A 13,955-nucleotide genomic window follows, 5' to 3' on the forward strand; every position below is an offset into this window, starting at 1 on the left:
GAGTTTAGTGACTAGAAAGCAACTTTCAGTAATTAAACTCATAAAGCACTGTCCTCCAGAAATAATTCCATTACAGAAAGGACATGAACAAACACTTAAAAACCTCCTTTTAAAATATAATCATAGTTTGCACTCCAACAGCTTCTGCTATTTAGTTTTCACAGGCACGAATACATTTTGTTCATATCGTCCTCTCCAAGAGGTAAGCAAGCATCACTGGCCCAATTTACCTGAAGAGAGAACTGAAACATCATGTTTTTAAAAAGTACAAAATCTACTGACAATAGAAGCAGGTGACCTTCAGTGCTGTGGTGGGACCTTACAACAAATCAGCAATAATGGAAACATCTTGGGACTTCAGCAAAATCCCAGAGGAACAGGCACTATTCTGTGAAATTGGCAATTTCTCACACTTCCACACAGCTTGGTAATCCCCCAGGAACTACATTTCTCCTGGGAGGGCCAGAGCTTGTCTGTCAGACAGCAGTGGCAGAGCAAGAAAACAGAGCGTGATAGAGAACAAGCAGAGAGATGCTGTTTCAGTTTTGAGGGAAGATTTCAGGGAACAGAACAGCTTTGAATTTCTCCAGAGCTGTTCAGCGTAAGAATTGTAATCAACTGTGACAACACATCACCATCTTGGAGCCTTCACATTTTCATCTGCTCTGCAGGAAGGGAGGAAGGAAACATATTTCAGGTGCAATGCTCATCCCAAAGCAGGGGCATGTTAAAAGGAGACACAGTTTGAATCCTCCACGTGCCAACCCCACTTCAAGAACTATTATGGTGGCATGTCTCCCCACACCACTGCACCATTCTGCAGGATTCAGCCTCCATGTAAGGACATCATTGGGGTCTTCTGAACCCCAAACTAAGCTTTCAAAACAGCTAGTGAGCAATAAGGCAGTGTCCACACCGCAGCAGTCAGCAGGAGCACTGCTTTTACCTTCAAAAGGAGCAAAGAAAGGCCACTGGTCCCATGAGAAAACGAAAAATGAGTCAGAAAAAGAAAATACATTTCTAAGGGTTATTTCCTACCCTATAGTATCTTTTACCTGCATTTGGTCAGGCTGAAGGACATATATTCCCTGAAACAAAAAGATATTCCAAGTGATTCATAAACACCATAATATAGTAGCACATACGGCAATTAAGTAACTGGTCCAGTTTGCCTTAGCAGCAGAAGTTGTTTCCTCAAATGCTTTATGTTGGCTTTAGCAGCTGATATTGTGCTCTTGACACTTGTCATCTAAGGACACAGTGTTTGATGAGAATAATTTTGCAGAAGGAAGCTACACTCAGACCTTGATATATGGCAGCTGGGACACAGCCTATGACAGATACTGAGACCCATCTTTCAGAGTGGCTGAGCCATGAAGGAGGGGGGAAATGGGCATGTTAGTGTCCCAGTTGGGATTTGGACTTAGAGCTTCCTCCCTCCTTGCTTCTGTAATGGGAAAAGACCAAATCCTGCAAGTGAGTGCTCTCAAGCTTCAGGACCCTCTGAGCTCTGTTGGCATTTCTCCCAGGCACCCCGAGAGGATAACAAAAGAACAGCCCTGAGCCAGGGGGCTGCACCAACACCTCTTTCTTCCGTCCATCTTCCCAGGGCACCAAACAGGCTTTGGACATCTGTTCAACTGTGACTTCTTGCCTTGAGCCAAGAGTCCTCAAGGCTGTAAGAGGTGCGTCACCCTTGCATCACTGGACCCAGCCCCCACAATTGGGCAAGGCTAATGGGGATGGACGGAGGGATCACAGTCCCCAAAAGGGACCAATGAGCTGTCTCCAGGGAGAGGCTGGTGTTTGAACTCCATGCAATGCTTTTCATTTGAAATTAAGACAAAGAGGGGGAAAATTAGGAAGGAAATAATATCTTCCCAAGAAAGCATTGTGGGTGTTTGTCTCCTGTCTCCCAGGTTTGTCCTGAGCTGAATCTTGAACAGCTGCCTGTCTCTCCCAGCTCAAATTTTGGGCTTTAAATCAATTTTAAACTGGAAAATGGGCATTTACAATCCTAAATTCTGATGTGAGCATCCTCAGGTAAGATCTAAGTGGCCCATTAAAATATATATGTCTGCAAACCAGCCCTGTATGGTGGCATCTTTACGCAGATAGCTGATCCCCATTTACCTGCCACTGCACCCTGCACCATTTGCCATTCACATCTTTGAAGAGCTTTATGGCTACTAACTAATTAATCCTCATCACATCTCTACCTTATACACAAGATTCCTGCTGGTTTCAAGAGGCTTCATTAATGTATCACCAAGTAAGCCAGAGTACAAATATATAACTACAATAGCTCTAGTTACACCTTACAAGGGCTGTGTGAACTTTCCCTGACTTCACTCTCTTCAGTGGGGGTAAGCAGGCTGGAAACCCTACCTGCTCCAGGTCACAGAGCGACCGGTTGCCAGTGGGTCAGCACTCCTGACCCTGCAGGCTGCTGATGGCTCCCCAGCCCTCGCTCCTTGCCAAGATGTACTGTGATGAATTGAACATGGCTGCACAGAGCCTCTCACTTCTAATCACCAAAAGTGCAACTCACCCAGACTCATCAAGCAGATGCTCTTAGTACTGCGAGACTCCGGTTAAAAAGCAAGAGCAGTGATGTTATTACTAGTCTTACCAGCGTTGGTGACATTAAGTACTTACAAAATCAGCATTCATTTTTGTGGCTTGCAAAGTCCACCTGGATCCCTAAGAAGAAAACAGAAAGCTGTGAAGCCTTCAACATGTCTTATGGGACTAGAAAACATGGGGAAAGAGAGGAAGACAATACTGGAGGTCTTATTTCCCATTTATTCCTTCCCATCCCTGTAACACATGCCAGTAGGCAGGGCACATCCTTCCTTCTCACCCTCCTGTGCCAGACACCCAGCAGGACTGTGAAGGGAAGGCCAGCAGTGATGGTGGGCACTGCCTTAGCAAGCACCTGGACACCCGGTAGGACCATGGCACTCTGTGTCCCCAGGATGCTTTAGTGTTACCCTGGAAAAACAAGGGTGCAAACCCAAGCCGTCAGGCAGACCTGCAATGCACTGTACCATACCTGCTGATCAAACAGGGCCCAGAACATTGGCAGCGGTATGAAGAGGAAGAGAACACGTGTCACCATTTTAACCTCCCCAATCAGCTGCTTCTATAAAGGGAATAGGCAAAAAGGTAAGATGGGAGTGAGAAGCCACCACGGGATTCAAGCCACAATGCATGAGAGCTCCTGTTTCTTTCTGCATGGCGGTTATTCATTGCACTTATTCCTGATATTGAACATATTTGCATTTCTCCATTTCAGTGCAGCACCTAAACTGTCCATTAAGGGTCAGGAGAGTACAGATGTGGGAACGGACAGGACAAATGAGAGCCCGGTGCATGTGAGGAGTGGTGTGGCCAGGCCAGTCTTACTGTCTCCCTTGTATGTCTGCCTGTCTCCCTCCTTCCCCCTCCAAACTTGCCAGGTAGAGCATCACTTACCGAGTATTTTTCTGATGCCCAGTCCAGCCAGTGATCTCTCTTTGGAATCTGATGGGAGCGGTTTTTCAGACGGTTTTTAATAGCAAACTAGGGAGAAAAACAGGTGAGTAACTCCTTTGTGGTGTCCCTGCCTTTGTCACATTCCCAACACAAGACTGCCCTCCCTATCCCCAAATGTAAGCAGCGCCAGAAAATTGTGGGTGTTTCCTGAAAACCTCCAAAGTCTCAGACTGAATGCTTTATGACCAATTCTCTACAGGGAATTTTCTGTGATATTGGTTGATTAAAGGTATGATGTGGGAATGAACTACCTCATGGGCTTGTTTTTCGGAGAGAAATTTGACACAAGCCCCCAAAGACTGTTTCATGCTTGATTTGAAACCTGCTACATGATAAAGCTTTAAACATCATTTCTTCAGTTCTCTTCCAAAAAGCACCTCTCGAATTGACCACTGTGCTGGGGAGGAAATGCCTTGTTACCCAAAGCAGTGTCAAAACCAGAACTCTCACTCCCTTCTTGTTCTGTAGACCTTTCTTTGCATATTTGTGGCACAGCCCATGTCACATTCACTCTTAGACCAGCTTCAAGTTGGTTTCTCACTGGAGGAGAAATCAGTGACACCGAATTTGTAACTTGTTTATTTATGCTGTGTGCTCCAGTCACTGAACCCAGCCACCCTGGCAAGAAGAGTGGCAGACCTCACTTAGGAATACTATCCTTAAGATCTCGCCTGTTTCCCCAAGGTAAGTCTGTCACTAGGATTGACCTAGGTAAAAAGAAAACATCTGCTGTTAGCAACAGCTTCCTGAAAAAGAAACATCATTATCCACCTAATAATAAGAGAGTATTTTTTCACATACCATATTCAGCTCACACGCTATGAAAAATAATTGATAAGGCTGTAATGCGCCTTCAGCAGGTGTCTCTTGCATTTACGTGAACATGCTGAATGTGCATAATATGAATGTGTACTATTACTGTCTGCTGAACTGATAAACTTCAGTAAAATTATTCAGCTGAAAAAAAATGAGTCATATATCTGATACTCCGTGAGCTTCCGAATTTTCCTTTCAGTTCAGACTCCACTAGCATCTGCCAATAGTGGTTCTAACTGACATCAACTGAACAGTTCATGGAGCTAAGGAAAAACGATTGAAATGTTGAAAGAATAAACTAGAACCTAAATGTGTTTCTTATTTCTTACAGCTCATCAGCAAGATACCCAGGAACAGCATACAGAAGAACTCCAAACGTCACCTCCCCGTTTCCTCTGCACTTTTCTGACCTGCAACCTCAGAGTCATGCGTGAAAAAGAGAGAATGGCACACACTTACACCGATGCATTTGCACACTTCAAGTAAGACATTCCCTTGTGGTGGCGTTTTTCTGTACAGTCCACTTCCAGCAATGAACACAACTGAAAAACATTATAATCCAAATGGGAATGGCCATGAATGAGTCCTGCATTGGCTTCTGGGAAGGATCCCCCACCCCTGTATTCAATAGAAATCCTCTGCCCTTGGGGCTTACAAGATAGCACTTTTAGCAAGGTCTGGTCTGGCACAACAGGCACCTCCACACCTGATTCATGCTGGGAATCAAAGCTTTGAAAATTCACCCATCTATGCTTTTTGTATGCTAACCTTAAAATACAATCCACATTGAATTGCTGCACCTGATGCTGGAAATCAGCCCTGAGACATTCCAACCGTGCGAGGATTAATCCAGACCCAACATGGACTTAGTGTAGTTGCATCTCACACACATTTCAATGGAAACTGCCACAAAGGTCACTGCATCACATAGTGGTGTTGACAGAAATTACCTCCATTTATGGTTTCCACAAAGGGATACACAATTTAAGATAGCGTTTTGTCTTGGTTTTCCTCCCTCAAAGCACAAAGAATATCGGACTGAGGCTTCAAAATCCTGTCAGAGAGGGGGCTATCTGATTACATATCATTTGTCCTGCTCTTTGAGAGCCTCTGAGGACATTGCAATTCCAAAGATGTTAGGCAGGGACAAGAATAACAAAAGCTGAGCATAAAATCCATATAACAAACCAACCTCAATGTTTTAAACTAACCCAATTTTCTGGGTCAGTCCACAGCCAGTGGAGAAAAGCCTGCACCTCTGTCCTAGCACAGGAGGCACAGGACACTGCAGGAAACTCACCATTTCTCTTTTCTGACTGTGAAGACCATTTGCATCGAGTTTTGACTTGCAGAACTGTCAGAGGGAACTCTGAAGTCAGTTTAGTTGAGTCCCACTGAAAGACACTTGTCCAAAGTCACCCAGAGTGGGCAGTTGCACTACCTAATTTTTAGCATCTCCTTGTGGATGTGTTGGTGCCTCTAAAACATGATTCTTTAGGTTTGCTGGAATACCTTCTGGTGATGCCATTGACTCATTTGGGAACTGAGGTTCCTGCATTAGGTTTGGCATTTGGAATGAAATAGTATGAATCTTCCCCCATCTTTCAGAAACTGAAGGAACACAGAAAATCTTGCTCTATAAGATTTCCATTTTGCCTCTAAATCTATCCTTGCTTTCCATCATCCTGAGAAGAGGGCCAGTCATATTTGAAAGGGTATTTTCTCCAGTTCTGCATGCTGCTCACATAGTCAAATATATCACTTCCAAGAGCATTTTAGCGTGTTACAAAAGAACACAGAGCTGCTTTGCTGGGCAGGCCATGGAATCTGGCAGCAGGACACTAGCTAAAAGCACATTTCGATTGATGCCCTCACCAAAACTGCAATATTCACACGTCCATTTTCCCCTGGGCAGATATTACCCTGCTAGAAACATTCTTCACACAATGATGCATGGAGGAGCCTGTGCTGCCTTAAACTGATAGGAATAGGCCACAGGGGAAAAGCCAAGCTTCTCAGGCCCATGACCATGCATTTTTTTGAAAATAATTGCTGTAACGTTAGCTATGGCCTGATGACTTTATTCCAGTGTCCTGATTCTTCTCTCTGATGAAAGTTCGAGGGGAGAGAGAAACATTCACATTCTCTGGGGGACGAACCTCTCAAATCACAGATGCCGTGCTGAAATCACACAATTGTTTGGTCTCTCAATTAAGTTAACAAGCTGAATGAGAAGTCAACCCATGCTGTGTCAAAACCTCTCAAATGCAGCATAATAAGGGGACTGCTCCCCTCAGCAGCTTGCAACTGTGGAACTAAAGATAATGGGGTGTCCTCCGTATTGGCTACCAAGCAGTAACAGTATGAATGTGGAAATTGCTGAGTATTTTATGAGGGATGAAGAAGAAATCTTGACAAGTACATTAATGGGGCTAAGATGCAAGCTTTAGGAAGCACGGTGATTGCGGCTGCCTCCTTACACTTGGACAATAAGGGCTTTTTACTCCAACAGAATAATAATAAGCTGTCACTGTAATTGTGGGAATTACTTCAGCCAAGCAAAATGAAACAGCTCAGAATAAAGTAACATCTCATTCAGCTCCTTCTGCGATTTCTGTGTGGTGCATAGATTCTGAAGCAGAAGTCAGAGCCATTAAAGATGGCCCCAAGCTGCAAAGAGCCTGTGGAAAGGTTAGAAGTGGTATGCTAAGCTTCTCTTCTATAAACTGGGGATCTTTGAGGACTGCTCAGATTGCAGTTCAAAGGCCAAGCCTGCCTATAGGCAAAGCTGTAAGCCATCAGGAGAATCATTTTGGAGCCTTCCTTTGCTTTATAGAGCAAGGCAATTGTATTTTGAAACATCCACCAGACCACCTTCTCATCAATATCGTGATAAAGGATTGCAGTAAAACCATGGCCTGCCCACCACTAAGTGAACTAGTGATTTTTCTTGCTGTTCTGAATTGTGGAATTGTTGGGTGACCTTGAACCCTTGAATTTCCCATTGTAGTATCCATACAAAGCAAGTGAATTTGTGCATTTTCTCACCTATCCATGCACTCAAAAATAGTAAATCCTGTTACAAGCATTATTCTTTCCACTCACCAAGCGCCAACACCATCAGTGCTGCTGGGACACCAAAAGCCAGTGCGTAACAATCCTCTCCAAAACATTTCACATCTCCTGAAAAAGTAGTCAGAAATAAAAGCACTTCATTACAGTCAGACTTATGTTACTGGGGCCTTTGATTTGCTTCCCCTAAATCAGTCACTTCCCCTGGCTTTAAATCTTCTTTGCTGGTGCTTGACACTGTGAATTGAATCTCCTTGAAACAGTTGTCCTCCCTTGATGAAGACAATTTGGAAGCAGGGTTAGTGTCTGCCAGCAAAAGCAGCTGATAATGGGCTACTGATGAGAATGGTAGAAGGGAGGGGGCAGACAAACAGGTAGAAAGAAGTAGTAGGTACTGGAATCTGGTAGGTAATCTGGAAAAAACCCACAACATTTAAAATAACCTGACGCCATTCTGTATTTGCCTAGATATAAATAACTAGTACTGTGTTTCCACATTATTTGTGCCAGCTGCACGATTTATTGAGCTAAAAACCTGAATCTGATTTCATAGCTACGTACAGTGGACAAAGTGGAGCCAATACCCCTACTGAATAAGTGGGTGCACAGGATTAGTTTTAACACTCCAGTTCCCTTTCTCGTCACCTTTGCACTCTCACTAGAGGAAGCCTGCTCTAAATGTCATGTCTTGCAATAACCCATCAGGAAGTCAGGTTTGTTACAGCATGGCTTTGACTGATCTGAGCCATGGTTCACTGAAACCCTGCCCCTCTTGGACCAGGTCAGTTCTTGCACCACATGAATTTAGAAGCCCAGCTGCAAACAGCAAGCCAGCAACAGGGTCTGTGTTTGTATGCCAGTGGCTACAAGTTACTGCATTCTGACATGGAGTAATATCAAAATGGCTAAAGTAAGCCAATAGAGTTAACAGGAAACCAACCCATGAAGCCTTCACATGTTCCTGTTTGTTGTCCCTGGGCAGTCACAGTCAGCTGCATAGCTGTGTGCGTGCATAGCATTTATTTACTTATTTTCAGCAAATTAGCTGAAATCCAACAAAGCTGGCAGTGAGACATTATGGGCATACTGAACTTTTGACATGCAAAATTGAGTTGGACTTCACCTAAAAAGTATATATTCCACATTTCTGCCAAACGTCCAAGAACTGCACTTCTTGCTCTTCCAAGAAAAGCTTTCAAACTTCACAGAAATTTTACTCTTCCCCCATCCTCTCCATCTCATTTCCATGTTGCAACTACTTTATTGCTAGGCTATATTGGCACAAGTTTTGATGTTCAAAGGGGACTGTATTGTCATTTGCCCACTCACTACATTGAGCAAAAGCCCCTTCCCAACAGAATGCTGACCTGGGGACAACAGAGAAAGAGCAAGAGATACAGCATTTGTCTTTGCCCGTACACATGGTGTAAATAAGAGACAAGCACAATTGTCCAAAGGCTTGTGAAATGAATGGCCTGTTAAAATAATCACTCTGAACAAGTGTTAAGCTTCCTGGAGAGAGCTACCTGGAGGCCATGGGATGGAATGAAAAAAATTGCTACTAAGCGTAAAGCCTACCGTGTCCCTGTCCCCATCCCCATCGCCTATGGCCTGCCGCTCTGCCTCTGTGTCTGTATTTAGAGCGTGCCAATCCCTTTGGATTCTAGGCGCTGCGATACAATGAAGTAAGTGCAGCAAGACTCAGGGACTAAAAGGGGTTGTGCAAGCTGGCTAGAATATAAAGTAGGTCTTAAATGGGGCATAGGCCTGTGCTTTGTCTTCAAAGCTAGTTGCTCAGGGCTGCAATCTTGCAAGCAGACCCACGCAGACATGCCTGGGTGCCAGGACAGAGCCCTCCAGAAGTCAGCAGCACCCTGGGGGAGGGAGAAGGTAGGATTTCAAAACCAGCCCCGCTAAGTTTTTCATCCCTGACTCCTACACAGGATAGCAGAGATCAGTTCCCATCCACAGGTTACCTGCAGGCAAGACAGAGAAATAACACTTCAATGGCAATGGGGAGGATTAGATGATCATATAGGTCCTTCCACCTTTCATATTTTAATTCTACAGTTCAGGCTGGCTTTGAAATACAACCAGGAATATAGTTTCTGTGACTTGTCTGCTAGTACTATAAATCTGTTACACCACTACGACAGGATTAACAAGGCGTAAATGCAATACACTGCCCACTCCACAGATAATATAATTTCTGCTATTCAGTTGTCATAAAAGCCTAACTATGCACAGCAGAGTAGTCAGAGGGCAGCTAATTTATTGTCTTATTCTAAATCAACACTGACCTCTTAACACAGGAGTTACAAACGTGGAGATCAAACTTCCAGCATTAATGGATAAATAGAAGATGGAAAAAAACTTGTTTCTCTCCGAGGTCTAAAACAAGAGAAGACAATATCAATGTCACGGCTAATGCACAGCATTGGGCTTGCAGATTGAACACTATCAATTCTCTTGTTAGGAAGGCTGGGTAAATATTGACACGCAGCGCATAAAATGTTAAGCAAACATGCTTGCGTTCAGGTGATGGTAAATGCTCACACAAATCAGCTCACGCTACTTGAGAAGCGCTTTGGGGCTTTTTGGCATTTCAGAGGAAAAGCCACTGCTTCGAGAGTGTTGTGAGACTGGAAGGAGGGGAGAGCATTTACTTATTCAGAACAAGTAGCATGATTCAGATCCTCTGTCACCTAATTCAATCCAATTTGGCACAGTTTGACAAGCTCATAATTTCTTCCCATGTCTGAGCTCTTTTTTTTTTTCCCCTCCTCTCCTGTGCAGAAATAGAAGAAGAAACCTGTGTATTTTGAGGAGCTAGTAATGACAGCATAGATGAGAGAGTGCCAGCAAATGAGAGGTATCCATCACACAGGAGATTACCAAGCTGAGGCCAGTCAACCTCAAACTAATAGGGTAAATTAAATCTACGGGAGCAAATTCATGAGCCTGATGGAGGGATGAACTCTTAAGAGAAACAGTTCAGAATTTAACTGATGTTGTAACATATTATAGTTCATATAGTCAAAGGATTCCTGTTGATCTTCTTTCCTCCTATATAATTCATAATTTGGAAGGAATCAGGAACTTCATGCAGAGTTTGGTCCTTTTTGCAGGAGTAATGCGTGAAGGCATTCAACCAAGAGCTGTCTCTTCTTGTTTGTGAGGGAGACATACACACACAGTCGTATGAACATACATAGTGCTAAACCTCTTCCCCGTGCCTGGGTGGGCCAGCAGAGTGGAGGAAGAAGAGCAGGCTACCTGACCTACCCCACGCTCATCTGTATCACCACCTATGGGACACCTGAGTTGGTGAAACCAGCATTTAAGGACAGCCCTGGCCCAGGTTGCCAATATATTCCATATATGTCTAGGCTTTGTTCCCAGCTTTCACTAGGTCCTGTAAAGTGGGAAAATTGCTTGGTACATGGCTTGGTGCCTGGCAGAAGCTCCTTAGGGCACCTTGAGCCACACGTCTAGGACTTGTGCATCATGTGAATGCGAATCCTTTACTTAGTTGAGTGTAAGAAAGCTCCTCAGGGGCCTGGTTCTGTCCCCTCTCTTTCTAATATGTCCTGCTTCCTCCTGCTCCCTGAGACAACAATATTCACAAAGCTATAAAACGGGAGAAAATGTGAAGAATTGCAGGCAGCTAAAAGAGAACAGCTCTTAAGGAATGAAACCTGGGATCCAAAAATGTAACAAAACTTCCCGTGACTAATGGTGCAGCCAACAGGAAATATTGCAGCTTCATTTGGCAAGAAGCCTCTTATCACAGGGGATTACTGCAGGGAAGGTGGGCAGGTGGGAGGGTGTGAGAGGGCTTTTCTTTGTGTCCCCTTGTGAAGCGGGTACCGGGAAGGTGAGGGAGAGAGCCCCTTGCTTCCCACTGCCACCCACCAAGGATTCTGGGGGTCCCCTTACTTGGATTAAGGGCTTTTTGCCTCGCCCCAGCACAGCTATGAAGACCCCATCAACTTGAGCTTTTGGCTCTTCCACAATTTTATTTCCTAGCATGTCCCAGGCAATTTAATCCATACATTACTCCGAAATGGTTTGTCATGGATTAAAGGATGTGTAAGCGTTATAATAATCATCTCTATGGCATATTCCCATGCTTAACAGCAAACAGCACTGGGTCTTACTATCTCTTATACTCCATTTCTGTCCTTACCAGTGTTTTTTATTACCTGCAACTTTCTACTGCTAAGCTAATATGAGTGTGTTTTCTTCTTCATTCTACCTTTGTGACTAGTTAAGGAAATCTAGAGAAATGAGCAGCCTCAGCAACCTGTCCTGCTCCGAGTAGCCCTGCCATGGCTTGATATGGGCGGTGCAGGAGAGTCCTCACAGTCCTGCCCTCTTCTACTCAAATTCTCATGCCATATCTCTAACCCTTTATATCTGAGCAACTCAGAATTTCTGAGACCTGAGAAAAACTCAAGCATGCAGCTCTCAACATGATAAAGTCTAGAGTAACAATTACTAAAAAGAATGTGCTGGTAAGAGAAGAGGGTAGTGATGCATAAAGAATTTGGGGCATTTTGTTTCACACATTTTCAGATTTCAGTGATGGAAAAAAATGGTCAGAGAAAAGCAGGAGTACAAAAATAATGACCCAGCAGCTTGCAAATTACACTGATTGGAAAAGAGAATTCCCTCCCTATTTTCTTAATCTTTAGAGCAGACATACATTAACAACATGATTTGGATTAGCTAATTTGAGAAAAGGTACTGTACATGATAATCCTGATCTCCTTGGCAACCGGAAAATAAAGAAACAAAGAGAAAGCTATTTAGTACCTTAAACACCATATCACACTGTTGGAAAGCAGCTTTGATCCTTAATTAATATGCACAGCAGCCTTCGCATTCATATAACATATCATAAATATCATTTGGTTCAGGCATTTTTAGCTTGGATTCCTAATCCCACAGACAAAGATGCTTGGAAATCTCCTGCAGATAAATCTACTTTCCCTATCTGACCTCCTGCTGAATCAGTCTCCATCACTGTTTCTAGTAGCACTACACAAAGTGGCAGATCCAATACTATTACACTCATAAAGTACTTAAAAGAAAAACAGACCGATGGTGTGCATTTACCTCAAAACATAAATTTATCTCTACATGGGAATAGCAGGGGCAATTTATTTATTCATTTTATATACAGAACTACCACATCCCTAGTTTCCAGATGGAACAACTAAGCCTGTGCACTTAAGGGTCAGCTGAAGTTTATTGGTGTCCTGAAAACTAAGGGGGAATCAAATGCTTCATTTAATTTGGTATTTTCAAATCTTATTTCATCCTACCTGGAGTGGAAGATGAAAAACATAAGTCCTCTCAAACAGCACTCCGGGGGGGAGAAATATTCTGGTTGGCCCCAAACCTTTCATTCCTTACAAAATCAAAACTTCTCATTCCAATTTTCAAGACTTAAATTCCTATCGCATAGCATAAAACATTTTTTTTTCCTTCTGAAAGGCCAAGTCATTTCAAAATGGTAAAATACAAAACTTTCTATTCTGAAAAGAATTAATAGAGCAGAACGCATTGTCCTTATCAGAAGGCTTTTTACAGTTTTCTTTCTCTAAATTAGTTTTTCTTGAAGGCAACACACAGGTGAATGTTTGAGCCTTAGTATTTGACAAATTTGTTGGAGAGGTGTAGTCTGAATGCTGGAGAATGGGTACAGGCCCACACAACCACGGGCAATTCAGGTTTTTCTCTGCAACTCACTTGTGCTTGTAAATTTGGGATAATAATATGTATGTGCCTGGCTGGGGTGCTGAGATTCATTAGCCGAAGTCTATAAAACACTGAAGATAAGTGGTACATATTATCATACTGTAATTAGGTGGTAATTGAAAGATGCTGGATAAACATTATTAATCATTAATATTCATAGAAGTAGCACTTCTGAAAACGCTGCAGTAACACCTCTTAGAATCCTCTGGGGACAGCTATTGGCACTGCAAGCTGTGATGCCCACATGCTAGTATGCACACACCGCATTCCCAGAGCGCGTGTGCTGTACTGCCAGCCTGTTGTTGTTGGTCAGAGTTGTGCCAACTGGGGAGGCTGGTGACCACCAGATAATGGCTGCTCCCTCTTCTGTGGCATCCTCTAAAGCACCAGGTCCAACTGACAGCACAGGATGAACGTGCCCACAGAAGGATCTGCTTTGAACAAGTGACCATGAAACATCCCGTGTTTTGTTACTCCTTAGTAACTATAAGCTTCATCACTTCATCATCACACAGTTCATGTGCAGAAAGCACAAGTCTCCCCAAAATTTTAAAATAAACATTCTAGTCTGTATTATTTGTTCATTAAATGCTAACTATATGCTAGGGCACTGCAAAAGATAAAGAGCAAAATGCTCTACAGGGATCCCATCCCTTGTCCACAGCCAAGAAGCTATCCTTTGTCCAATTCTACCAGTGCCTTTCCTGACAGACCGTTAGTCTAATGTCCTTCTTCAGTGCCTCCATTGATGGGAATTTCCATCT

At 43.4% G+C, this 13,955-nt stretch overlaps 1 protein-coding gene across 11 annotated transcripts in view; it reads right to left on the bottom strand.

The window, feature by feature from the left end:
- Nucleotides 1-13,955, bottom strand: part of SLC15A2 (solute carrier family 15 member 2) — an 80,754-nt gene that overhangs the window by 42,877 nt on the left and 23,922 nt on the right. For all 11 annotated transcript variants that reach the window (XR_008467779.1, XR_008467780.1, XM_054209517.1 and 8 more), the window contains 7 exons: nt 9,726-9,816; nt 7,459-7,536; nt 4,813-4,895; nt 3,478-3,564; nt 3,056-3,145; nt 2,659-2,703; nt 1,056-1,088 (listed from right to left, as the gene is read on the bottom strand). Coding sequence is in view for 9 of the 11 variants with exons in the window: in XM_054209517.1 (XP_054065492.1) it covers nt 1,056-1,088; nt 2,659-2,703; nt 3,056-3,145; nt 3,478-3,564; nt 4,813-4,895; nt 7,459-7,536; nt 9,726-9,816 (507 nt within the window). In the remaining 2 variants the exon portion in view is untranslated. The remainder of the gene's footprint in view (nt 1-1,055; nt 1,089-2,658; nt 2,704-3,055; nt 3,146-3,477; nt 3,565-4,812; nt 4,896-7,458; nt 7,537-9,725; nt 9,817-13,955) is intronic.

The sequence above is a fragment of the Rissa tridactyla genome, chromosome 7, assembly GCF_028500815.1.
Source record: "Rissa tridactyla isolate bRisTri1 chromosome 7, bRisTri1.patW.cur.20221130, whole genome shotgun sequence".
Taxonomy (NCBI): Eukaryota; Metazoa; Chordata; class Aves; order Charadriiformes; family Laridae; genus Rissa; species Rissa tridactyla.